Source organism: Paroedura picta, chromosome 8 (genome assembly GCF_049243985.1).
Source record: "Paroedura picta isolate Pp20150507F chromosome 8, Ppicta_v3.0, whole genome shotgun sequence".
Classification (NCBI taxonomy): domain Eukaryota; kingdom Metazoa; phylum Chordata; class Lepidosauria; order Squamata; family Gekkonidae; genus Paroedura; species Paroedura picta.
In genome coordinates, this window is record NC_135376.1 from 76,746,634 (window position 1) to 76,774,410 (window position 27,777).

Here is a 27,777-nt window from a genome sequence, read left to right on the forward strand (position 1 = left end):
GAGAGTTTATAGAAGGAGGGTCACTGGCATTTCAGGCGCCACTAGCAGACCTCAAGACTCAGTAGGCACTGGGTTCCTCATTTCCACCAGCCTTGCGCTTCAAGAGATTGCTTAGAAAATGCTTCATCAATGGCGTCTCTTGCCATGGAAACGGGCAAAAATGTATTTTAAAAACTGATATAAATGTTGACATTGTAATGAAGGTAAAACAGATTTTTTTTCAACATATGCAGTAGCCGCATGTAGCACTTTGGGGAAGTATCACCTGCTGTTTTGCCTTTAAGATTAGAAGCTGTGCACCAGATTTTGCTTTTAAACTACGTTAGAATCAAACTAAGCTTGCTATAGCTTTGAATGTATTGACTGCTGCAAGGTTAACTTGGGCAAAATTGAGAAATAAAGAAATCTCCCCTTCCCCCCCCCCCCCCGAAAAAAAAGGACACTTGGTTATCCAAGGTGATACCCATGACTACTCACTGCCTTACAGTGACCTTGAGATTTAAATTTAAAAACACATTTACATGGAAAGTAGTGATACAACTAGATAGTTATTTGATTAAAATATTCATTTGGAACAGTTTTAGGGAGTTGTTCTTGATATATATATTATATATATATGAAGCAGTCTGTGCGAACTTAAATGGACTCCGGGGAATGATAGAGGACAGGAAGGCCTGGAGGATCATTGTCCATGGGGTCACGATGGGTCGGACACGACTTCGCACCTAACAACAACAACAAAGATAAAGACAATGCAAAATAAGGACTTTATTGAATGGAATCCACTGTTCATAGGAAATTCTCTCTGCTTGAACAGGAAAGAAACTTTAAATTTCATCTCCCTGCTGTGCCATCTAATCCTCTTAATTTTACTTTTTGCTCTAGACAATTCATATTATTGGCTGATAACTTTGTTTAGGAAAGGTAGTTTTTCATGCGTGGCTATTGGTAATGAATATAACCTGTGCAGGAAAGACCTTGCTAAAGCACAAATGTTTAGGTGCTGTGCAACGTTTTGCAAGCTCTCCAGTTGCAACTTGACGTAATCTTTCTGAATCTGAGCATTCTGTAGTTAGGATCTAAGGCCTTCTGCCAACAGTGTTTGATCCTATGTAACCCCGCAGTTCTAGAAGCTGCTCTCCTCTAATTAGCTCTTTTTCACCAAATACACTTCTGTGAATTGATAGAAACTTTTTTGTTGTTTTTTAATTAACATATAAAACCATCATGTGAACAAGACAGCTCTTTTTCTAGGGCAGTCTTGCAGATGGTCTTAAAGCACATGGCAGCCCACTTTGCTGGAGAGCCTTGTCATTTTTGAACGTTTTGCAAATTCTGCAGTAGCTGAAGTAGTTTGTTTTCCTGTCTGTTGCTGCTGTCCCGGTTCAGACATTATGTGTATCCCCTCTGCCCCCCCCCCTCCGGCTTCCTGAGAATCTATAGTGCTTTCACTAACATCCCTCCTTAGGAAGGGGGCAGGGACAGAGGTCCAGTGAGCCTGCCCCTAGGCTGCAGAATTCTAATTATTAAAAGAAGGAGGCTGGTTTAGAAATGTGTTTAAATACAAGGGGAATTCTGCATACAGAATAAAGTGTTGCCGTCATTGGGCGAGCTGATTTCTGTTGCCCCGCAAAGAGGTTGCACTGTAGGTAAAATGCAATTGGGAAGTGCTTTGACTGATGGCGTAGGTATCAGTATGATTAAATATATATATTGCATTTATATTACTAGCTAGCTGAAATCCTAAGAACTGTGATACCTGTTCCAAGAGTCCGTGCACCTGTTAACATTTCTTTATTATAGTGCAGCCTTCTGGGTGTAGTCCTGGTCAGACTGTACACCACCCATTTGCCAGCCTTTTCTGTTGCGGCTTCAGCTCTCCAGAAGAGCTACACCCCCTATCCGTTTCAACCTTCAGAAAAGCCATTAAGGCGGCATTTCGGTTTGCACAGCTTTTTAAAAAAACAGGTACTTGTAAGTTTCTCTCAAGCCTGCCTCCTGATATGGGTACTTCTTAATTAGCATAGTGGGATTGTGGGAGTTTTACATGTGGTACTTTTGTTATTGTTCTTGTTAATAGCGTGGCACTGTTGGCGGTGATGGGGTTATACTTGCATCAAGATTTGGGTTTGGATTTTTTTTAAACTGGAATTTCTGAATATTTAGAATGCCATTAAACTCTCATTTTCCAATAAAAACAAGGCAAGCCGTTTTTTTTTCTAAAGGTTTCTGTCAGCAAAATGCAGACAAAAAACACCCCCGAGCATTGGTCTTGCATACATATATATGAAAAGCCTATAAATCTACTATCCAAACCTAACATTCTTATGCCTTAATATACTGCAAAAGGGGGCCCAAACAAAATATAAAATTTCCCTTTTGATCTGTCAAATTAAGCTGTGAATCTGCCAGCCCTAAATCTCCTTCCTGGATATTGAACTCTCCTGTGCTCTGCGGGGTAGGCGGGTGGGGGGCCTGTGAAGGATGAGGGGCCTTGAAAGGGGCTTTGAGAGCCCGGGTCCAGCAGGCAGCAATTTAATCAACAGGAAACCATCACAGGGCAGCAGGTTGCCTGTGAAGCAGCAGTGCCTGGAAAGGATCAATGCAGAAGCACTTTCTGCTGCCTGGGTGTGTTTCAGGATTCCCTAAGTGCAGGCAGACATCAATGAAGGACTGTGCTTTCACACACACACACACACACACCAGCCCCCCAGCTTCCGTGGCAGACCCACACTAGCCTCCACCAGGGAGCTCTTGGCTCCTTGCCCCTACCACTCTTGGTTCCAGGCTGCCTAGAGAACGTATTTAATTTTCACTTCATTGGCATCCCTGCCTGCTTTCTGTTAAGGATCCCAAATCCGCAGAATTATAAAACTGGAATATAGCCTGATTTGGTGAATTTTGAATATGTCCAAATTGCTCATCTCTGTAGTCTGTGTGTTATATATCATAAACACTGACTTGTAAGTCATTCTGAGTTTTCCAAAAGAAGGATGGTATGAAAATGTTTTGAAATAAAGAACCTGGAGAGATTTTAGGCGACTTTCAACCTGCAGCCCTTAGAAGAAGAAGAGTTGGTTCTTATATGCCGCTTTTCTCTACCCGAAGGAGGCTCAAAGCATCTTACCTTTCCCTTTCCTCTCCCCACAGCAGACACCCTGTGAGGTGGGTGAGGCTGAGAGAGCCCTGATATCACTGCTCGGTCAGAACACTTTTATCAGTGCCATGGCGAGCCCAAGGTCACCCAGCTGGCTGCATGTGGAGGAGAGCAGAATCAGAAGTCCGCACTCCTAACCACTACACCAAACTGGCTCTTAGAGCAGTGGGTAGAGTACCTGGGAGAGCCAGGTTTGAATCCTCCCCACTGTGCCATGGAATCTTGCTGAGTGACCTTGGGGCAGTCACTCAGTCTCCCTTTAACCTGCCTCCATTGAGAGATTAAAGCTGGGGTTGCCCTGGGAGTCAGTATTTGGATGGGAGACCAGAGTCTACACAGAGACTGGCAGTATCAAATCGCCTCTGGACGTCTCTTGCTTTGCAAAGTCTGCCAGATAGCTATGCGTCAGCTGCAACTGTGGTGTAGTGGTTAAGAGTGGCAGCTTCTAATCTGGCGAGCTGGGTTTGATTCTACATGTAGCCAGCTGGGTGATCTTGGGCCAGTCACAGACCTGATAGAGCTGTTCTCCCTAAGCGGTAATATCAGGGCTCTCTCAGTCTCATCTACCTCATAGGGTATCTGTGGTGGGGAGACGAAGGGAAGGCGATTGGAAGCTGCAGTGAAAAGCAGGGTATAAAAACCAACTCTAGAACATCTAGCAGGGGGGGCAGCATTCCTAGATGTTATTTCTTGCCTCAAACCAATTTCTAAATTATGCCTATGAAATCTAGTGTCTCAGAGGTAGTTTATGAGGTGACCTGGGAATCCACTTGCTCAAACTAAAGGATCAAAAATGTTACTTGCTCAAAGTATCAGCATTTTATATCTGTACACGACATAATAAATATTTTTTATTGGTTGTAGCTTGACCCTTTTGACAAAGATTGGGAGGTTTTGGGTTGTGTCTGTTTCTTCTCTGTCGTTGTGTGCTCCGAAAAATTCTACTAGTCCAGCCTCTGACGTTTGCCTATATAATGGACCCTGCCGTGTGCCCGGACTGACTTTGGCGGCTGAGTGTCAGCCGCTTGCAGAGAAGCAAGACAGAGAGATTGTTAAAGAAGTCTTAGCAGCACCTTTAAATATTAACAGGTTGACTGCCACATAAGCTTCAGCAAAGGAGAGTCCGTAATCACGCAGCAAATGAAGTTCTTCTGCTTCAAATCAATTCTTTCAGACGGGTTTTAGTCAAGGTGATTCCCTCTGCTTGGCATATTAAATCTGCATTGCTAGGTATTACGGAGGATGCTCACGAAAGCCGTTTGGAGAGAGGCAGTGGCAATTCCGTGCCAAGTTATTAGCTGGGGGTAGAGAATCATCAACAGCATTATGCAGAGGTGTGCTTTTCCCATCTGCTCAGTGTCAGCTTGACCCAAGATTCATTAACGGCAAGACAGCCGCAAGGTGTTTGGTTGTTGTTGTTTTTATTCCTGTTTTGTTGCCTGTGTTCTCCAGAGGCGTCTCAGGAGGCGGAACATAGACACCTCCTGGGCTGAGTCCATTGTTCCTTAGGCAGGGCCTTCCCCGCCTAAATGGGAAGGTCAACCATGACTAACACTGCGTGTGTCGTGGCAACAGATGCGGACCACCCTTGCGCATCCTTGGCTTGACTCTCCTTTAAAAGCTGGAGGATGGGAAGCAACTTCACGGCTCTCACTTAATTATGATGCATGGGTGTCTGAGGCGTGGACAAAAGGATTAAGCCTCAAAAGGCGGATGCAGAATTCCCACAGCCGCCCCCCTCATCCCGCACTTCCTATTAGTTGAATTACTGTTCATTATCAAGTCCAACACCTCACGTCTCCCCACGTGCAATTTATACTGAGGGGAATCATTCTGATAAAAGGCATGTTGTTGGCAGGTTCCCCCTCCCCAAAGTCAAATACAACAAGTGTGCTCGTTTTATAATTATTAGCTGAAAGCAAGCCATAAGTGGACTTGGTGTTTTCCCTTGATCTATCTCTACTTGTTTTCTCCTTGAAACCTTGAGCGCTGCAGTATAATTTGCCATGTGGTTTCATGTGAGGGTTGGTTGGTTGGTTACACATAATGAGGTTCCCCTGCTGTTTGCTTGGCAAAAGAATGATTCAGGATTGTTTAACCCAACCGGGCCAGATTTTCTACAGAAATTGCCTGGGCATTAGGGGTGGTTTCCCCCCACGTTTCTTAGAGTAAATTTTGACACTCCCTGCCCACTCGTAGCTGGCAGTGAGATTAAAAGTCGTTCACAGATACATTGGCATATGGCACAGAGAGCGCCTCAAAAGATGCAGAGGATGTGCTATGGAACTTTTTCTGTGACTCAGACAATGTACAGGGCCTTGCCTGTGCTTGTAGAAGAAATATTTAGAGCATTAAGTCTGTGTTTCTCTGTAGATTAAAAACAAAAAGGCTACAGTCTGGTAAAACACAGCCCCCAAGGACCTTTGGGCTTTCCCCTGCTTTCAGCTAAACAAGAAAAGATTGCTGGTCACAGGAATGCTGTTCCTTTACCTTCTTTGGACACACAATGAAAGCCTTCCCAAATCATAGAATCATAGAGTTGGAAGGGGCCATACAGGCCATGTAGTCCAGCCCCCTGCTTGATGTAGGATCAGCCCAAAGCACCCATGGTAAGTATCTGTCCAGCCGCTGCTTAAAGGCCACCAGTGAGGGGGAGGTCACAAAGTAGGGCTCTCCGGACTGCCTCTCATATTTGGTTTTCCAGTACACGTGAGCATTCTGTGAGAAGGTACTGTGGTGTAACAAACAAATCAGATACCACGCTGTTTTCATGTGGGGGCGTTTCCCTATTATGGGTTTGTTGTCGGTGCCAATGTAGTGATCAAGGAGTAAGGGAATGGCAAGGGGAATTGGATGTGGGCTTCTGCACGGTAGGAAACCCGGATTCAGCCACAAGCTTTCCTCAGAGGCAACAGATCAAAGCAGGTTCCAGAAACATCAGAGCAAAGGGAGGAGAGAAATCGTGGAAGTTACCTGGGAGAAGGGCGACAACGTCATATGGATCCTTTGAGGAAACCTTGCTGCAGCTCAAAACCCAGGAGGGAGAAAATTCTCCATGCGGAAGCTGCCTATTGCATAAATGCCCAGAGGGTGCAACCACCAGCAGTCCTGGCTCAGTGGCAGAACCTCTGCTTTTCAGGCAGAAGGTCCCAAGGTTCAGTCTCCGGCATCTGCTGAAAAGATGAGGTAGCGGGTGAGGCAAAAGACTGAGACCCCGAGGAGTCGCCATCTGTCTGAGGAGACATCACAGATCTCGGTGTACCAAGGGTTGTACAACTTAGAATACAGTTAATGGCATCCGTATATTTCTGAGCAGCACAAAACGGTTCCTTATAATCTGCATTTTCCCGTATATAGTAGCATTGGTACAAACAGTTCCTGCCACTACTATTTCCCATGTCTAATTTGTTTATTTTTTGTTTGTTTGTTTTTAATCTAAGTCAGAGACTGTAACTTTAAAATTTGATCAGTTTATTTTTTAATTGAAAAGCCCGCCTCTTCTTCCAAAATTAGAACCCACTGAGGGAGTGGAGCTACTCAGTTGCTAGAGGATTCAGTTCATTTGGTGGATTTTAGGCAGGGAGGGCAGCATTCCTATGTGTTATTTCTGGCTTCAACCATCGCTTGCTTTTTTCTCAGTGCTTGTTAAAGGTTCCCCTGGTGACTGGTGCTCCTTAGCACATGGGCTGGCCATTTGTTGACCACCTCTCAGTGCCCCTGCCAGGTACTGGTACTGTTTTCCAGGTAGGATAGGAAGCCCCATGTGGCTTTGCTGGGGTCGATCTGAGGCAGTAGCACAGTGCCTTCTTTTTGTGTCTCCCTATCAAGGAACACCCTTTTAGAGTACCTGGGAAAGCACTCTTGAGGGCGAGTCCACAGCTTTAGAGTAATCTCTTCCCCTGAAAGAAGACAAGGCCATGTTCTCCCTCGAAATACAAGACATGATCAATTTTACTCCAGCCCTGTATAACTCCATGCTCGCATCAACAGGATTACGAGGGTAGGAAAGGAACATGTGGAGTAGTGATGGGTGTAGATTTACAGGGGTAGTCCACCTATGGTCCTCCAGATGTCCATGGATTACAATTTCCATGAGCCCCTGCCAGCATTTGCTGGCAGGGGCTCATGGGAATTGTAGTCCATGAACATCTGGAAGACCGCAGGTTGTGACTACCCCTGGTGTAGAACACAGAACTGTATCATCTGAGTCATTCTGATTCCTTTTTTTTTTTTTTTTTGCCCTTTTTTAAATTTGAGAGATCAGCAGTTCAGCCCTGAAAACAAAATCCAGGATAAAAACCTGTAAATGGTGTTGTACACGGCTTTTCAAGGACGGTGCTTTGAAATGTTCGCCTTTGCGAGGGGGTCTCAGCGGATCAAGGGGTTCCCTTATGTTCAGCGCTGAGTCGTTTCCTTTCCTTGCTAACCAAGGAGGGCCATTCTCCAGGTCGTTAACCTCCCATAAGACCGCTGGCCTGCTTTGCGCGGCTGAGCAGGAAGGAATCCAAGGGGGCAGGTGACAATTGTCTCTGCAGGACTCTGCTGTTCGTTATGATGAGGTCTGCAGTATTTCAGTCGGCCTCTTTAGCGCAGGGGTGGGTGGCAGGAAGCTAATGAGAACAGTTCTAGGAGAGCAAAGGGAGAACTAAGTAGCTATAATCCTCCTGCACAAGCATTTCCAAAGGGATTGCTCTCTTAGTGACTATGCCAGTGGTTTTCAGAAATTATTATTAGAAACTACATCTACCAACCTACCTCAATCCATTTGGGATTTTTGTCTTCCCTCGGTGAAATCAGTGTCAGGTTTCAAGCTCTGAAAGGGGGAGCTCCTTGTGAATTAAATAGTCTCAACTGTTCTCGGGATCCTTTATTCCCGGGATTCTGTCTGGAGAGAGATTGAGGATGTGGCCACCTCCCACACAGCATTCCTAACTGTTTCTCACAGCAGGGAGGACAGAACAAATTAATCAGGAAGATCCCATCTGACCACATCAGAGAAAAACATACACTGTTTGAACAATCTCTCTGATTCTGCAGCTTGAAAACCTGCCAATTAATTCCCTTCTCTCCTCATGGAAAAGGCAGGGGGGAGCTTATCCGGCAATTCTTTGGCTCTACCCAGGTAGTATTCCAGAGCAGGTCCTTTTCCTGAATAGGTCCTAAGAAAACCCACATTGTCTGAAGTCATAGTGTCATATAGACAGGGTGGGGCAGTACCAGAATACAGCCAGTTTGGTGTAGTGGTTAGGAGTGTGGACTTCTAATCTGGCATGCCGGGTTCGATTCTGCCCTCCCCCACATGCAGCCAGCTGGGTGACCTTGGGCTCACCATGGCCTCACCCACCTCACAGGGGGTTTGTTGTGGGGAGAGGAAAGGGAAGATGACTGTAAGCCGCTTTGAGACTCCTTCGGGTAGAGAAAAGTTGTATATAAGAACCAACTCCTCTTCTTATTTTGTAGATGATGAAAAAAAAAAAGACAGATGGAGATTTTAATGGCCCTGAGCATTTCTTTTCTTTTACCTTAGCTTTTCTTTCTCCCTGAATTTCCCCCGGCCTACTTGTTTGCGAAGATACGTCTCCGTCTTCGGCTATGTGTTAGATCTCTGGTTATTAGAAATCTCTCTTTGGAAAAGGAAGATCCCACAATTATTAATTCTGTTCATTGCTTGTGTTCTTTTCTTCAGAGATTGCTTTGATTCCTCTTCTGTGCGGTTCAGCAAGAAAGGAATGAACATCCTGTAATATAGTTTAATATAGTTTCTCACTTTCTTTATTGCACTCTGTATGCTCAGGGTGAAATTCTCTCAGCTGGTATCAAGCTCTAAAATTTTCCAGAGGAAAAAGAAGTCTGTCTTAGGAGAAGAACGCGTGTGTGTGTGTGAGAGAGAGAGATACTGATATAGAATGGGTGTCTTTATTGATAATGAATAGGGCTTTATTATGCTGTGTCCCTACTTCATGCATAGCTGCTTGTTGCTAGTCTGGATTAATGTGTCATTTCCTCTATGGCAACCGCACATGTAAAAAAATGTTGATGCACACCGTCCGCTGAGATAATGGCAAAACAACCTCCAGTAAAACAAATGGGAGTTGCAATGATAAACTCGCTGGATCTCCATTAATTTGCCTTAGAGTCTAGCCCATAGGAGAAGGTCCTGAGAAATTACATGCTGGTTTTGGCACCTTTTGCCTGGCCAATGGCAAAGGGTGTTTGAAATCAGAAGTTATTCTCACGTTGGAGGGGAAAGGGGTAGGGCTAGCCATGGGCTTGAAGGTCTTGCCTCTGATGCCCGTCACAGAGACCAGCAGGGAGTTCTTTAATCTCCTGGACCATATCGACCTCTGATTTATGCGGAATCCTCCTTTTCCTTTCAGACACAATGAAGCAGGTTGCCAAGACGGTGGCGAAAGTGGAGCTGTCAGACCACGTGTGCGATGTGGTCTTTGCCCTTTTCGACTGCGATGGTGAGTGCTGTCGGTTTCCGTGTCATCCTTCCCCATGACTTGAGAGCCAGCTTGGGGTCATGATTAAGAGTGGCAGGTTTGATTCCCTGCTCCTCCGCATGCAGCCAGCTGGGTGACCTTGGTCAAAGTTTCTCTCAGAGCTCTTTCAGTCCCACTTATCTCATCAGGTGCTTGTTGTGGGGAGAGAAAGGGATGGTGACTCTAAGCTGTTTTGAGACACATGAGGCCTGCTGGGTGACCTTGGGTCAGTCACTGTTCCTTCAGAGCTCTCTCTGCATCATCTACCTCACAGGGTAGAAAATTGTAAGCCACTCTGAGACTCCCTTGGGTTGTGAAAAAGTGGGGTACAAAACCCAGCTCTCCTCTTCTTGTTTTCCCCCTTTTTAGCCCTTTTTTTAAAAGATAAAGTATCATAGTCATGCAATTTGTCTGCAGTGATTTAATTCCTTTACAGTAAGCCTTCAGAATACAAACTTCCTTCACGTCCGTCATATCAGAGGCATTGTGCCCATTGCAGCATCCCATTGATTCCATGCAGTGATTTTGCATGGAACCAAATAGTGCTTTAGTTTGCATTTCATTTCACTGTTGTGCCCCTTTCAGCAGGCCAGATGGGTAGCATGCCAAGTTCTCCGTGCTCCCAGTGGCCTTCTTAGAGAAAGACCAGGTCTCCTTTCTGCTAGTTCTATTATCCCCATTCCCTTTCTGGTCATCTTCCATCCTGTCATGGGGGATCAGAACTTTGGGCAAGTGCCATCACTGTTTGGTATTTTTCCTGCCGTTTGCTTCCCAGGCAGTCAAGAAATGTCACCTGGCAGGTGTTTCCTCTGCTCTCCAGCAACAGAGGAGTTAGGATCAATGCATACCTGTTTTCTTGCTTGCATTACCTCTTCAAATGCTGTATTTATAAGAGCATTTCCTGATGTCAAAGTTGGGGGTGGGGATCGAAACCAGTATAATAAATATCGTTCTAGCTTTCCTGTCAGGCTTATAAAAGCAAATTGCGTAAGTTGTTCTGCCTATAGAGTCAGAAGTCTTGCATCACCTAAGCTTTCCAAAATCTTAGGCTAAAGCTCGGTCACCATCTTTCCTGGGCTTCTTTGCATCTCCTGGACTGTTGCTGTCCCCGTAATAGTTCTTTCCTCATAGCCCTTTGCCCTCTTCTCCCTGGGCTCCCACCATCTCCACTGCCTTCACCCTTCTTTTCGTTCTATGCTCCTCGTAGCAAAGTTCTCCTCTCTTGCTCACCTGTCTTGCTCGGCATCATCAGCTTAGCCTAACCAGTGACAGCAGGGAGTAAAGGTGTTCACCCCTACATGAAATAGGTCCTCCTCGTGCTTCATCCATGAATATACCATTACTTAACAGCTTCATAATTTCGCTCTCCAGCACTCCAAACACGTTCTGCTTAAGGTGAAGAGAGATGCTTTCAGTTTGCCAGCTTAGGAGATTCTTGGCTGTGTGTGCAAAGAAATTGCTCTGCAACCTGAGCAGTAATGCCTGAAGCAGATAAGGTTATTCAGCTTCACATTGCCAGATATATTTAGAAGATGGGCAGAGGTCGCTAGAAGGATGCCAGTCACTTAATTGCTTACTAAAGTATTTTTCGTTTCCAGATTTTCTTCCCCAAAGGCAGTAAATGTTTGTTCTCCAAACAAGCTCCAGGGTTCAACTAGAGCAGGTTTACTCAACCAGGGTTTCATGAAATGGCCAATGATGGGCCTGGAGGGGGTGGGAAGGGGGCACCCAGGTGGGCATGTCCGCAACTATGCTTCCCACCCATATGTTACATGATCGTGCCACTCCTGGGGTTTCTCAAAGCCTGAAGAATGTTTCAGGGGGTTCTCAGTGGTAACAGAAAGTTGAGAAAGACTGGACTAGAGAAATACTTGAGGAACACTACAAAATAGGAAAAGTCTAGTTTATCATTTTCGTTTTGATTGATTAGTGGCTGGAACGAGAATGTCAAGGTTGAGAAACAATATGTCGCTCGTTACCAGAGGTTGGAGACGAATGGACCGAGTATTTCCTTCCTGAAAGCCAAGAATCTATGTGGTACATATCTTAGGACCAGCCCAATGGCACATAACGGTGTGCACAAGTTCCCCCGAACCTCTTCATTTAAAAAACATTTTTACCAAGTTGGTTTTGTGAGCTTTGCAGGGGCGTGTCCTCAGGAGGGTGTCCAGTTAGATGAACCTGAAACCTCCTTCATTAAGAAGAGAGTCTTGTGGCTCTCTTGCTAGCTGACAGTGTGAGTCTGGAAGCGGGTCTTAATTCTACCATGCTAATGAGCTCCTGAAAAGCTTGTCAGAGAGAGGGCGAGGAGAAGATCCAGACGCGACAACTGTGCAGTCTCATACGCTGGAATAAACAGAACGTTGACTTGCTCATGACCGGAAGTAAACGTTGATGAAGAAAGGTTCGAGTTCCTATGCAAGCAGAGTCAATAGATTGTGTTAAATTCATTTTGGGAAGATAAGCGGGTAAGCATTAGAGCAACTTGGTTTTAGCTGAAGCTGCAGAATTAAATATGTAGACATTTTAATCTTTGCAGTCTACCTGAGTAAGGGCGGAGTATAAATGTGGGCAAATAAGTAAATGCAGGGAAGTCAGCCTTAAAGGGCACCAGTGTTGGCTAAGCTTCCCTGCACGTTTTTTTGCATTCCTCAGTTTTGTCATGGGTCCTGTGATTTACGTCTAGGGAGTGAGCAAGGGACCATTTACTGCAAAGAAGTAATTTGGAAAAAGACAGGCTGCCTCTTTGGTGGAGCTGCAGGTGATGAGCAAAAAGCACTGGGACTGGGAACAGCACAAATTGCCTCTTCTTTCCCTTCAAGAGGTCTGGGGAGGGGAGGCAAACAGGCCTCCACAATAGCTAGTAAATTGGAGTGGGACTTCAAGGCCCTGGCTCAGGAGCAGATCAACTGGAAGACAAAAGCGAGGCATAATGAGTCTGTCTCATTGGTAACGTTCCCAATGGTGTGTTGGTGCTTTCCATTCTGCCTTTCCCCTGGAAATTATCTCCAGGTAAAACGGAACCAAAGAATGATTCCGAGCACAGAGGATCAGAGAATTTAACATGTTTATGGAGGGTTTTTAAAAGTTTGCTTCACATTCCATTACTTTGGCGCTGATGGGATCTTCCCCGCTTCTGTGCGTGCCGTTTCCCGTCTTCCATTTTAATAAACACACATTGTTGTTCCATGATCCTTTTCTTCGGTGGAAGCTCACACATAGATTCTGATTTCCAACTTGTTAAATCTTCCATTTCCGAGGGGTAGGGCTGCACGTGATAAATTAGCATATGAAAAGCAGGGAAGTGAAGATTGCCATTTCAGAAAGAACCGGAGGCATCATTGTGCAAGTAGCCTTAATTCAAACTCGCAGTAATAGGTTTTCAAATTTAAGGCCATCTAAAGTCTCAAAAGGCTGCTTGTACCGTGCAGGATGTATTAAAAATTGTCATTGTTAGACAGCACAACTCTATCGAAGTTTTAAAAATTAATGATGTGGCGCTTCCAGCTTCATGCCTGGTGGACATACTCTGAGTCAGATTCAAGTGGGTAGCTGTGTGGGTCTGAAGCAGCACAACAAAACAAAATCAGAGTCCAGTCGCACCTTTAAGACCAACTTGTTGGTCTTAAAGGTGCCAGTGGACTCTGATTATGTTTTATTATACTCCGAGTCAGCTCAGTTTCCTTCTGTGGACTAACATTTAACCTTATTTGTATAAGGAAAGCACATTTGTGTGTGACTATAATGGTTTTTATCCACTAGTTTTAACATATTTGTGTTGGAGGTCATTCTGGCCTTGCAGCCTCCCAATTGGCATTGATGATAGCTGTTGGAACTTGGGGGTACCACCAGCTACAGGTGATTTACATTGATTGTTTTGAGACTTTGAACCAGCAGAAATCATTATTTGTTGGGAACCTACAAAATGGGTGGAGAAAGACCAGATAATCTCCTAGAAACAGTATTTTAAGGACCACAGCCACACACTGTCTAGATCACAGATGGCTTTGCGTAGATTGTTGGAGACATTTCAGAACTATTGCCCTACAGAACAGTTGGTGATGAATTGTGAAAAATCTGAAATTTGGTTTTGTTTTTTTGTTTTGTTTTTTTTTGGTTTTTTTAATGTCTTCTTGGCCCAAGTAACTCTTGGAAGTTGAATAATCAGCCAATGGAGCAAGTGTTTAAACTTTATTTTAGGGTTGCCCCTTTGTTCATCCTGTCTGTTGGCCCATGGGCTACTAGGTTATATCTAGACAGAGCCCTGGAGACACCTAGTTGTCCATTGGCTCTTGGCAGGGCTTGTAGAGCAGTGGTCCCCAACCCCCGGTTCACGGATCAGTCGGTACCGGGCCGCAGCTCCTCCTTGTCCTCCTCCCTAGCAGCTGCCTCGGAGGCTGCCCTGCCACTCTGCCACTGGCTCACTTTTGGTGCTCTCCAGCAGCTGCCATGGTTGGGGCTGCCCCTTGACGTGGCACTGCGCAGCTGCTGCCCCTTTAAGTGATCTATTGATGCAGCTAGTGATAGTCTCCAAGGTTTCTCTTGTTTCCAAGGCATTCCTGCTCACTGATACCAGTCTTGGTGTTATTTTGGTTATAGCTAAATTTTTGGCAGCAATGGGGGAGGAGGGAAGAAAAAGAGGGAATATGTGGAGATAGAAATAGAATGGTATTTGTAAGACTGTTTCTGTCCAAGACCATTGGGTCAGTGGATTGTTAACTAAAGAGAAACTAATGGCATGATGGTTGTTTAAGATTTGTGTTGAAAATTACCATCCATTTCCAAAACAACTTTATGTATTCAACTTGTCCTGTTTGACTTAGACAGGTCCTTGTTATAAGCAAAAAAATAGAGGGGATCTAACCTGGACGTAAGTAGGTGACAAACTAGCATCAGCTGTGTCTAACTCTTGTCTCAGTCAAGAATAATGAACCTGTAAGATTGTATTTCTAGCACAGTTAGTCGTTATAGTTAGTTGGATTGCTTCATAAATTTAAATTAACATCCTGTGTTTATCTGCCTGAAGCACTGAAAATGCTATAGAACTTAAAACACAGCCAGTTCCTTCTCAGCTACCAGACTAGGAGGCAACATCAGGGGAAGATCTTGGCTTCTATGGTTTACTGTGGACTTTTCAGCAATTGGCTGGCTACCATTTGATACAGGATGATGGTCTTGGTGGACCACTAATCTGATCTGGCTGCACTTACATTGTTAGTTCATAAAACATTTCAGAGAAACCACATCCAACAATATCACAGCTGTGGACAGATGGATGGAAATTGGCTTAATTTTGAACTCAAGGTTCTTTGAAAGCCAGTTTTTTTGGTTGAAAACCTAAAGACAAGCAGTGACTAGGTCAGGCAAATCTCTTTTGGGAGGCCATTGCATTACAGAAGACCACAGCTTAAAAAGTCTTATCCAGTATCCTTGCTTGTTACACCTCTGATGCTGACCTAAGTGTTTTGACAAATTTGTGTAAAAGGAGATGTAGAAATCTGCTCTCAGTAATTCTGTTTTGGGACTTCTTCCCAGTCACATTTTGATGAAAGAATAAAGAGGGAGGGGTATGCTTCTGTTGGTCACACTTACTTATGAACAAGTAACCTAGCGTTAACTCATAAAAGTACCTGCTTGTGGTAAAAAGTTAAGTTAAATGCACCAAAGCATCAAGCATAGTTCAAAGGAAGATCTCATTCAACCCAAACGCTTACTCTTTCTTAGTGATTCAGGGCAGGGGTGGCTAAACTGTGGTTCTCCAGATATCCATGGACTACAATTACCATGAGCTCCTGTCAACACCATGCTAGCATGGGACTTATAGTAATTGTAGTCCATGGACATCTGGAGAGCGACAGTTTGACCACCTCTGGTATAGGTAGGACCAGTATGACAAGTACAACCTTGCTGTTTTTAAAGCATGAGTATTTTTCAAAAATAATAACGTGCCCAACAGTGTAAAAATGTAGGAGGGAAAAGTTGCTCAACCCCTGAGCTGTAATGGCAGTAAATTGGCAATAATTCCTCTGTAATCTGAAAGCCTGTAGGTATTGGGATAAACCTAATCACACCAAGATGTATGCATAAACCCTGTGTGTCAGGATGCACTAGTCCACCGCGGTATAGAAATCATCAAATAAATAAATAAATATGAGTTAACCTTAACTAGTGGTTACTGTGTGTTTTTAGCACCCAGCTCAGTGTTGTAGGGTGCTGCCTTCTGGATTGGGCCACGAAGAAGCCTGCTGTTTACAGGATGCACAATAGTTTCTCAGCCCCAAGTGTATTCGCGGTGAGGATTATGAATTAACTAACTCAGTGAGCCGAGACAGCTTCTTAAAAGAGGAAACTGGGCTTGTCTGAAAACAGTGCTGAAATTGCTGCATCTGCAGAGGAATAAAATGCTGCAAAACAAAATCCGCAACTGTTTCGTTCCACATCCATAATCTGAATTATGCATGTATAAGGAGAGAAATTATTCCGAAGTGGCAATCTCCAAGCATAGCGCATCCCATCACCACCCAGCTAAGAGGTATGGCGCTGTGGCAGAGGGAGTTGTGTAGCAGCGACTGTGAGACACCCCTCAGACTTCTCCGTGAGTGGAGCTGCCTGGGTGCCACCCACACCTTCGTGTACCTCCTTTGCAGTAGAAATCAATGAATGTCTTTTTGTTCCACTCTATAAAAATGTTTTCTGAGACTGGGATTACCAGCAGGGTATTTCCAACGCTGCATGTGGAGATTGCTAGAACGAAAATGGAAAAAGGACGCTGCTCTTAGTCTGTAAGAATGCTTGAAATGTAGGCAGTAAAGGTGGTGGAGTGAGCTACATTCCTTGGCAGGTTCAACCCAGTTAGAAGTTGCTTCCTCCTGAGTATCATTAGCCAGTGAAGAAGCAGGGAACACGCATTTTATAACTGCTGTGTCTGCAAAGCTGCCGAGGACCAAGCTTGAGGTCCGAGGCAGGATCCTAGCCAGCATGAAATTGACCAATGTGCGGCTAGATCCCATCTGCGGGATCCAGTCACTTTAAAGTGAAACTGATTAATAGCTTGCATTGGGGGGAAGATCTTTCTTGTGGCTTTTATATATAAGTTGGGGCTGTTTGGGGGTTATTTGGTTCTTTTCTCAGTTCTGTTTGTACTATGCTGAGGACTTAATAAAGAGCTCGAGTCACTTCCAGTGTCCGTGTGCACCTCTGAACCCACGGATTTAACAGTAACCCCAATGCAATGCTTGATCAAGGCACCTGAAGATCAGGACTTCATCTTTGGTTTCCATATAGTCTGACATTGGTTGAGACTGATCTCTCCAAGATGTCTGTTTACATTTTCCTGCCCAAACCATTACAGGCTCTGAGCTCCTTCGCCACTGTTGGAATTGGTTCCTTCATGTTGGTTCTGAGAATTTGATTGTTTTTTCCCCCTGTCACCATGTCTGAGGCTGGGAGTTTGATCCCAGCAGCCGGCTCAAGGTTGACTCAGCCTTCCATCCTTCTGAGGTCGGTAAAATGATTACCCAGCTTGCTGGGGGGTAAACGGTAATGACTGGGGAAGGCACTGGCAAACCACCCCGTACTGAGTCTGCCATGAAAACGCTGGAGGGCGTCACCCCAAGGGTCAGATATGACTCGGTGCTTGCACAGGGGATACCTTTACCTTTACACCATGTCTGAGGTACTTTCCCCTGTTCTGAGGTACTTCCCCTCTCCGACTGGCATTCCTCTCAGGTGTTAGGGGGGGAAAAGAAATATAGAATTGCCGGGAAAGAGCCCTGAGAGAGCAGGCCGTTATGAGTCTTCCCTCACTCACTCATTTCATTGATGATTGCCTGTAGCCTGTCTGTAAACATGTCCCCAAAGGCTCTTTTTAAGAACTGTGCATGTTGTGCTGCTAAGATGCCACACAACACGATCATTGTCTATTTTGTTTAAGTGAGGAACACAGTATTGAAGTCTGTAGAACAGGGATGGCCAACCTACGGCCTTCCAGATGTCTGTGAACTACAATTACCATAAACCATGCCGGCACCATACTGGCAGGGCCTCGTGGTAATTGTAGCCCATGGATATCTGGAGAGACACAGTCTGGCCACCCTTGCTCTAGAGCAGGGGTAGTCAAACTGCGGCCCTCCAGATGTCCATGGACTACAATTCCCAGGAGCCCCTGCCAGCAGTCGCTGGCAGGGGCTCCTGGGAATTGTAGTCCATGGACATCTGGAGGGCCGCAGTTTGACTACCCCTGCTCTAGACTGTATCAACAGTTCAGGCCTCATTCTTCTGCTGCAGCCCAGTGAACCCCCTGAGGTTTTGCTCTGGGCCTTGAGGGACCCTCAAGAGCAATATGGGGGAAGGGGGAAGTGGAGATTGAGGGAGGCGAGCAGCAAAAATCCCTCTCCCAGCCAAGTGTTTTTTTTTTTTTTTTTTTAATAATTTCAAATTTTATTTACAATCCATTACAAGAAAAATACATTTAGCCATCTCCAAAACTACACACCAATAGACTATACTACATTTACAAACAATAACTTCCAACTGTATTTGTTAAAGAATTTACAAGAAAAAAACATTAATTCTCCTGTGCAAAATTTCAATCCATTCTCATTTCCCCTTAATAATTATAAATCGTAACCAATAGTCATAAATCCACAACTATACTTTTTTCTAATATACTCTATCCATGAGTTCCATTTTGTCTTAAAGTCTGTGATTAGTTTATCTTCGACATAAGTTGTCAATTTTGCCATCTGAGCAATTTCCAATGTTTTCAACTGCCAATCAAATATGGTGGGCGTCTCTTTTAACTTCCATTTTTTTGCCCAGACTATCCTTGCCGCTGTTGTCAAATATCTAAATAGTTCTCCATATTTTTTATCTTTTTCATTTGTCAGAAAACCTAAGAGATAAGCTTCAGGATTTAAAGCTATGGAGTCCTTAAAGATTTTTGAGATTTCTTTGTGGATATCCTGCCAAAAGTGTCTTGCTCTTTTGCATGTCCACCACATATGGAACATTGTCCCTCTCACTTCCCCGCATTTCCAACATTTGTCCGGTAGGCTTTTATTCATTTTTGATAATTTGTGCGGAGTCATGTACCAACAGTAATGCATTTTATAATAGTTTTCCTTAATATAATAACTGTTCGTAAATTTCAGATCTTTACTCCACATTTTTTGCCAGGTTTCCAATGGCATGTTGTGACCAAGATTCCTTGCCCAAACAATCATAAAATCTTTGACCACCTCATCTTCCGTGTACAGTAATAAACATAATTCATACATCTTCTTGATTAAATGATTATCATCTTTGCATAAATATAACTCTAATTGTGATTTTTCTATTTCAAATTCCCATAGCTTCCTATCCCTTTCATATCTGTCCTTAATCTGTCTATATAGCCACCAATCTACATATTTATATTCTTGCGCTAATTTCTCGTGAGATTTAATTCTAAACTGCATTATTCCTTCTTGAGTAAAAGTCTCAATTATATCCTTATAATTTAACCATTTAGTTTCTGGTGTTACTTGCCCTCTGAACAGAGCTTCCTGTGGTGACAGCCATAAAGGAATTTTAGAATATAATTTTCTTTTATACTTATTCCAAACCTTAAATAAAGCAAATCTTATAACATGATGTAAAAATTGTTTATTTGCTTTCTCTTTTTCGTACCATAAGTATGCGTGCCAACCAAACCTCAAGCCTGCACCTTCTAATGTTAATAATCTCTGATCTCTTAAAACTATCCATTCCTTTATCCAAACCAGACTACATGCATCAAAATACATCCTTAAATTTGGTAATGCCTGTCCTCCCCTCTTTTTAGCATCACAAAGAATTTTCATTTTTATTCTAGGTTTTCTCCCTCTCCAAACAAAACTTGCCAAATCCCTCTGCCAAATTCTGAATGGCTTATCCGATTTAATAATTGGAATATTCTGATACAAATACAAAATTTTTGGCAAGATATTCATCTTTATGGCGGATATTCTACCCATAAAAGATAAATTGAGAGTCTCCCATTTTTTTAAATCTTTTTTGACCTCTGTCCATAGTTTCTCATAATTATCCTGGAATAGATTCAAGTTTGTGCTAGCAATATTGATACCTAAATATTTATAAGTTTTAACTATTTGGCATCCTGTTTTCCCTTCTAAATCTTTCTGACTCTCCTTATCCATATTTTTCACAATTATTTTTGATTTGGTTTTATTTATTTTTAAACCAGTTACCTCTTCGAAATCTTTAAGCTTACCTAATACCACATCTATACAATCTAAAGGATCCTCCAAAATCAATATCAAATCATCTGCATAAGCCCTCAATTTAAAGGTCTGTTGTTTAATTTTCAGACCTGTAATATTTTTGTCTTCTCTTATGTCTTGATTAAAGACTTCTAGAGCCATGATAAAAAGTAAGGGTGAGAGTGGGCAACCTTGCCGTGTTCCCTTCTGAATATTAAATTTCTCTGTAAGCTCACCATTTACTATTACTTTTGCCCACTGTTCTTTATAAATCTCCCTTATCCAATTTATAAATGTTCCACCGCATTCCATCCTTTCGAGTAAGCTAAATAAAAAACTCCAATCAACAGAATCAAAAGCTTTTTCCATATCGATAAAGAATAACGCCAGTTGTTTATCCGGTCTCAGTTGGTAATATTCGATAACATTTAGTATTATCCTTATATTATTTCTAACTTGTCTACCGGGCAGAAAACCCGCCTGGTCTTCATGTATTATCTTAACCAGTATCCCTTTCAGCCGATTAGCCAGTATATTCGTAAAGATTTTATAATCTATATTTACTAAAGAAATAGGCCTAAAATTTTGCACCTCATTTGTCTCCAGTTTAGGTATAACCGTAATATGTGCCTCTTTCCAGGAGTCTGGGATGCCATCAATTATAATCTTGTTCATTGTCTCCTTTAGAGCTATTAATATTTCTTCTTTAAAAACCTTATAATATGCACTTGATAACCCATCAGGTCCCGGAGCTTTACCATCTTTTAGATTGTTAATTGTGTTTATAATTTCCTCTGAGCTTATAGGCTGATTTAATAATTCTAACTGTTCTGAGTCCAATTTCAAAATATTCTGTTTTTCTAGGTATTTCTCTCTTTTCTCCCTAGAGATGTCCTGCTTCTCATATAATTTTAAATAAAATTCAAAAAAACCTTGTTTAATTTTTTCTTCCTCCAGTAATATATTCCCATCTTTCTTTAGGGCTGTAATCAATTTATTTTGTTGTTTCTTCTTTAATTTCCAAGCGAGCCATCTGCCTGGTTTATTTCCCAGTTCAAAATGTTGTTGTTTTACTTTGTTTAACTGTTCACCTAATCTAGCCACCTCTAAGAGTTCCAGTTGTTTTCTTAATAGCTTTAATTGTTGTAGAGTATTTTTATCTTTTGGTTTTTCCAACAACATTTTTTCCTTGTTTTTTATTGCCTCTTCTAGTTTCTGCCTTTCTTGATCTTTAATTTTTTTTAATTTACAGCTGTGGGATATCAATAGCCCCCTCATGTAGGCTTTACTTGTATCCCACACCGTTTTCATTTTAATATCCTCCTGCATATTTAATTCAAAGAAGTCTTTTAGTTTCTCTTTACAATCTTTCACAACTTCTTCATGTAATAGTAGACTATCCATCATTCGCCATCTTTGATTACTTTTCCTTCTCTTGGACTTCAAGCTCATTAGTACAGGTCTATGATCTGATATTAATCCCGGTAGTATCTCAATTTTTCTTACATCTAAAACAATATCTTTTGTAACCCAAATCATATCCAATCTGGACCATGAACTATGTCTCTCAGAAAAAAAGGTAAAATCTTGCATAGTTCTATTATTATTCCTCCACACATCCACCAATCCCCAATTATCAACCAAATCAAAGAAACTCAATGGTAACTTCCCTCGTTCTCTTCCAGTATTCCCATTACTTAATCTCTTATCTAATTTAGGTTCAGTTACCCCATTTAAGTCCCCCATTAAAATAACACTAGAGTATAATAAATTTGACATTTCACAGGCCAAATTCTCAAAAAATGTACTTTTACCTTCATTTGGAGCATATGTCCCTACCACCAATGTTTTGATGCCATTTATTTCCACTTCTAACATTATATATCTTCCATCTTTATCAGATTTTATTAAACATGGTTTCAGTTGTTCCTTAACATATAACACAATACCATTTTTCTTTTCCTTTTTCATTGCTGACACAAAATCTAAACCCAAATTCATATTAACTAAATATTTTTTAACCGATTCCTTTATATGTGTTTCCTGTAAGCAGATTATTTGGAAATTCCCCCTTTTCAAAAATTGGAACACTCTTTTACGTTTTTTGGGGTCATTTAAACCATTCACATTCCAAGTTATTATATTCATATCTTTATTACACAACATAAGTAAGTTAGTTTTGCTCTGTTACAAACAGACCAATATTTTAATTCAGCTCTTTTTTATGTTTCTTTAGGAATTCTCTTGCTTTCTGTTTGTCTTTGATCTTAACTTCCCTGCTTTTAAATTGGAATGAGATACCTTCTGGTATTTCCCATTTAAAATATATCCTATTTTTTTTCAACACTTCAGTTATAAAACTGTATTCCTTTCTCAATTTCAAAATCTTTGGTGGCATTTCCTTCAACAAAATAATTTCCTTCCCATCCACTTGGAACCTTTTCTCATAATGTGCATGAAGTACAGCATCCCGTATAGATTTCTTAACAAAACTTATAAGAATGTCTCTTGGCAGATTTCTTTCTTTAGCATATTTTGAGTTTACACGAAAAATTTCATCCACCTCCAAATTCATTTCTCCCTCATTTTTCTCCAACATCTCACACAAAATATTAACTACTCTTCTATATGTATCTTCTCCTTCCAGCTCTTGCAGTGAGCGCAGTCTTAAAAGTCTTTCCTTTTGTTTCACTTCTATCCACATTCTTTCTTGATTTTCTCTCTCCTTCTCATTTTCCAGGCTTTCCATCCTATCTTCTAGACTTTCCAGTTTTTCATTGACAATTTTAAAGTCCTCTACTAGTTGAGATATGCCATGTTCCAGCTTTGAAATCTTTGCTGTCTCCTGTTTAATATTGCTTAAATCTTCATCAATTTTATTTACTTTTCTATTCATGTCATTTAAAGTCTCAGTCCTTTGTGTTAATTTTATCATCATCTCCTGCATATTCACTTTATCTGGCGTGGGGACAGCAAACTGCATTTGTACCTCCTTTTTTTTCCTGGGAGTCATTATTCCTTTTAGATAAGTAGTAACACTGTTCAAAAGTTAATAAGGCAACTACAAAAATCTTCTGTACCGTCTGTGACTTTATACATCAGCTTTCCCTTCCCCTCTTCAGTTTCTCCTTCAGCGTCTTAAACACCAGGGGTGGGGTGTTTCAATCAGCCTTCGGGAAATAAGAATCTAGCTCAGAGGAGTTAGAAGGATTCTTCAACAATACAGCTTCCACTTTACATTTCAATTGTTTAATCACCTAGTTTTAGGAAATGAAAGGTCGCTCCAGCCTCAGTCCCCTCAGGGTCTTTCGTGTTGATAGGGAGTTCTTTTTCTCCTGCCGCGATGAAATGCTGCTCTCGGGTTACAGTCACTATGACTGTTTCTCCTTCACAGCTTTCACCTTTTTCAGGCACCGGAGCTCCCCCGTCGCTTCTCCTTTGTACTGGAGAATTCTAATTTGCAGGTTAAAGAGTTTTTACCTGCATTCTCTAACACGAAGAAGCTCCGTTGATACGGAGCCAGCCAGCTGGGGCGGAAGTTCCACCGGAAGTCCCAGCCAAGTGTTGTTGCGCCAGCCGTATTTGAGAATATGCCAGCAAAAACACATCTGGACCCAGTCCATGCCGTAATTGTTTATCTTGTAAGCACGAGCACTGCGCTAAGAGCTTGCGAGGAGTTTGCTACAGAGCGACTTGTTAATTAGGGTTCAGAATCACCTCAGTAAGTCAAGGAGCGCTGCCAGCAGGACAGCACAGACTCCAGAATGTTACAGATGCCGACTGACTCGTTTACAGTATTGAGGGGCTATGAATAATACGCTACAAGCAGCATAAAACCGAACAGCAAGGCGACTGGGCCTCCAGAGAATAGTGTGGGATTCGTGGAAAAGAAATTAATGGATGGAGGGTGCCTGGATACTTAGACTCTGTCCCCTGCCTCATGTAAGACAACTTTTGCATGGAGTGATTCTTGTTTCATATCTACATCATATTCCTTTGATTTAAAGGGCTTTTCTATGATTCAGTTGGTGAAACTCGTGGGGGTTTTCTTCAAGGACACTTTGTAAAGCCCACATCTCACAATCTCATCTTTTCCTCAGAATCTGCATATGTTCAACTGTCTGAGGCAGGGGTAATCAAACTGCGGCCCTCCAGATGTCCATGGACTACAATTCCCATGAGCCCCTGCCAGCGTTTGCTGGCAGGGGCTCATGGGAATTGTAGTCCATGGACATCTGGAGGGCCGCAGTTTGACTACCCCTGGTCTGAGGAATTATTTTGAGAAGCGAGCCTTGGTCACATGTCCAATCTCTCTGTTACCCACTTACCTGCTTCGTATGCGTTAACAAAACTGCACGCTTGCCCTGCTTACAAATCATGTAATCATAAGAGAATAAAAAGGCTACAGGGTAGTTGGAAAGGACATCTTTTGTCCCAGAGAGGTGTTTAGTGAGCGGGTGGGAAGGGGAGGTGAACGGGCAGGATAGACTCTGCTTCCGTATGCCACAATGGCATTTGCAGATCACACCGCATCATGCTTGGCTTGTTGCTTCCAGTTATAACCCTCTTTATCAGTCCCAGAAGGTTTGAGTACAGTAATTTAGAGGCTGCCTAGGTGCCCTGCTGTGATTGGTGGACATAAGCATGACATGCACCACATTCCAAAGTGGGGCAAATGCCCAGCAAAATGATAACAGAGACCAGACCCCAAACAAAAGCCACATCCCTTTCTACCCTAAATCTTTTGGCCTGCAGCCTTCCAAGAGTTCTGAAACAAGAATGTTTAGGACCACTTTGATAAATTCAAATGGGTAGCCGTGTCGGTCTGAGGAAGAGTGCGTGCACTCAAAAGCTCATGCCTTGAATACATCTTTGTTGATCTTAAAGGTGCCTTTGGATTCTGATTTTGTAGGACCGCATTGTTAACCTTGTCTTTCTCCCCCTCCTCATTCTTCTGCTAGGGAACGGAGAGCTGAGCAACAAGGAGTTTGTCGCCATTATGAAGCAGCGGCTCATGAGGGGCTTGGAGAAGCCCAAAGACATGGGCTTCACGCGGCTCATGAGGGCCATGTTGAAATGCGCCCAAGAGACTGCGTGGGATTTCGCCATGCCCAAACAATAACCCGAAGCCGGGAGGGAAGACATCCCACAGGTGGGAAGCATGGACCCTGCTGAGCTGCCCCTGCACGCCGAGGGCAGTCTTGTTTGATGCTGGGGGAATGAAGGCCTGCCTCCTCCTAGGGAATTACAACCATCTATTGCTGCAAGGAAAGAAAGGGAGGGCAGACAAAACCGGCCAGGCAGAGACTGTTAACTACAAAGGTTCCTTCAAAAGACCTAAGCAGGAATCTGAGCATGCCGTGTCTTCGGCTTTGATCGTCACCACCAACGCTGCCCTTTGTCTTTCTCTCTCAGGAAGCAAAACAAATGGGCCACCAGAGCAATTAGCTTTCAAGACTGCTGCTGCTTGCTTGATCTCCACAATAAACTCCAGCATCCAATAAAAGGCTCATTGTGGTGGTCGCTTGGAAGAACAATTCTGCTTGCGTCAGCTGCAAACAGGCCTTGATGCATCGTTGGGGCAGGGATGCCATTGATACTGTCTTGCCCTGATCTGGAAATTGATTTGAAGCTACACCAAAAAAATAAATAAGTAAAACCCTGAGCGGAACCTAACTTCTGTGATAAATGTCAGAACTTGTACTGTTCTTTAAGTTGTTTGTCACTTCCAAGGCAAGATGGAAGGGCGATGCTTTGAGAGGCTTTGCTTTGAGAGGCTCGTTTCTCTCCACGCATGTCTCCCTTCCCTCAGCAGCGTTGGCAAGTTGTACAGAGAAAGATTGTGAATGCTCAGGAATGGGACAGCTCTTGTGCCATTCTGGAAAAAGAGTTTAAAGAATCTGGGCAGGCGCTGATAGCTTTCTCCTGCCATCCCTTCCCCGCCATCTTGGCTTCCGTTTGCGCCACCCAAATGTATATGCTCCCATCTGTAATTTTCCCAGTTAATGAGTCCATTGACTCATCCGGATTTGTTTTTCCATGTTGTCTCGCAGTTGCTCTGCACAGAGCTCGTCTGCGCCTGTAAAATATTACTTTAATTATAATAGTTCCCAACGAAAAGCAAGGGCTCTTATGTTGTCTCTGCCTTTCTGGGAGGCCTCATGAATTTAACTGGGTTTGACACTGTCCTGGGCAGCAAGTCTATAAATTTCTGCTGGGTCTTGCTGGGAAGGTGGAGGGGTGGAGATTGTTGTGGGCTATTGGGAAGACAGTTGAAGGTTTTCTGGGCTCGGCCACTAATAGCCTCACTTCCATGCTGCTCAGAGTAAGGACCATAGATATGGAAATTGCTTCCTGCATGCAAGAATCCTTGGAACTTTAGAAGGGGAGCCCTACATGAGTTGTGTTTTGTTTGGGTCTCTTTGTGTCCTCCCTCTGCAAATGCTTTCAAACTTCAGACTACAATTTGGAGCATTTGCCATGGTTTGGGATTATAGGCTCAGAAGCAAATTCTGCTTAAGTGTTTCCCTCTTTAAATTGGGCGGTTTCTTCCATGAAACCAGTATTGAATGCTAGTTGCTCCTCCTCTGGGTTTCATCCATTTCTGTGATCTTAAAGCTTCCTGCTTGGTCTAATGACCTGTCTGTCACTTTCAGGTTTGTTTGAAAGACTGCCGGAACTAGCCACCTGCTCCAAGACTCCTTCTTTGGAACTGTGAAAATCACAGCTGCAGCTTCTGCCACTTCCAGCATTGTTCCCAAGAGGTTTGCTAGCCAGCACTCCTGTCCTGTGGCAGAAGCTCTGATAAATGCAGGCACAAATAGTTGGGGCAAGGGGGGTAGGGAGAGAATGTGCTTGTTTAGACCTGGTCCGTGGATCAGTCGGTACTGTGCCACGGCTCCTCCTCATCCTCCTTCCCAGCTGCTGCCTCGGGGGCTGCCCTGCCACTCTGCCACCGGCTCACCTTTGGTGCTCTCCAGTGGCTGCCATGATTGGGGCTCCCCCTTGACATGGCAATACGCAGCTGCTTCTGGCAGTGCCCCCCCCAGTGGGCGGCTGGAAGTTAGGAGTGCAAGTGGAAAGCAAGTGGAGCAGGGGTTCAGGCGGCGACGTCCCTCGGCAAAAGACTTACCCCCCCCAGGCCTCAGTAAAATTGTCAAGCGTTGACCGGTCCCCGGTGATAAAAAGGTTGGGGACCACTGGTTTAGACCACAGGTGCTGGTTTCTTCAGCCTCACTGCCATTGACTGCTGTGCATACACAGGGAAAGCATTCCTTTCCTGTGTGGCCAGTAGCCCATGTAGAAATCTAGCTAACCCTGAACTTTTGCACATATTTATTCAAGAAATTACATGAAGGCAAGAAGCAAAATTACCAGGTAGAGCTCCCCACTGCATTTGAATTTCAAAACTCTTAGATATTAAATTCTGGCTTCACTGTTGACCATCCTTTCAAAGCAACAATATTTGCTGTGTCCTCTTATTTTCAATCCCTTGGTGCCTTCAGTCATTCCCTAATTTTTGAAATCAGGTATGTGGCAAAGAGACATGCTAGATATGGGACTGTGGAGACCCTCTCCCCAACCTTGGGGGGCAGGGTCTCCCCCTGCCCAGTTCCAGAAGAAGATAAGGCAACTCCATCCTGGATCAGGCTTAAGAGAAGCCAGTTTATGGTCACATTACATCCTGTGCATGGAGGTCATTGGCTGTTGCTTGTGATGCCACAAATCCAACTTCCTATCCTTTGGAGTAGTTTTGCATCTAGTTCAATTGTTCACACACAAACAAATTACTCAAGAATGTGTGGCTCTTTCCCCTGCACTGAGCAAAACTTGGAGACTTCCTCCAAGAAAGAATCCAGTAGAAACCTTCTCCCAAGCTGAACCCATTCTGATG

The 27,777-nt window shown here is 43.3% G+C and overlaps 1 protein-coding gene across 4 annotated transcripts in view; it reads left to right on the plus strand.

Moving 5' to 3' along the window:
* MICU1 (mitochondrial calcium uptake 1) overlaps positions 1-25,548 on the plus strand; it is a 163,962-nt gene extending 138,414 nt beyond the window's left edge. For all 4 annotated transcript variants that reach the window (XM_077350442.1, XM_077350444.1, XM_077350445.1 and 1 more), the window contains 2 exons: positions 9,535-9,624; positions 24,845-25,548. In XM_077350442.1, the coding sequence (XP_077206557.1) occupies positions 9,535-9,624; positions 24,845-25,005 (251 nt within the window). In that variant the 3' untranslated portion in view covers positions 25,006-25,548. The remainder of the gene's footprint in view (positions 1-9,534; positions 9,625-24,844) is intronic.
* Positions 25,549-27,777: the final 2,229 nt, after the last annotated feature.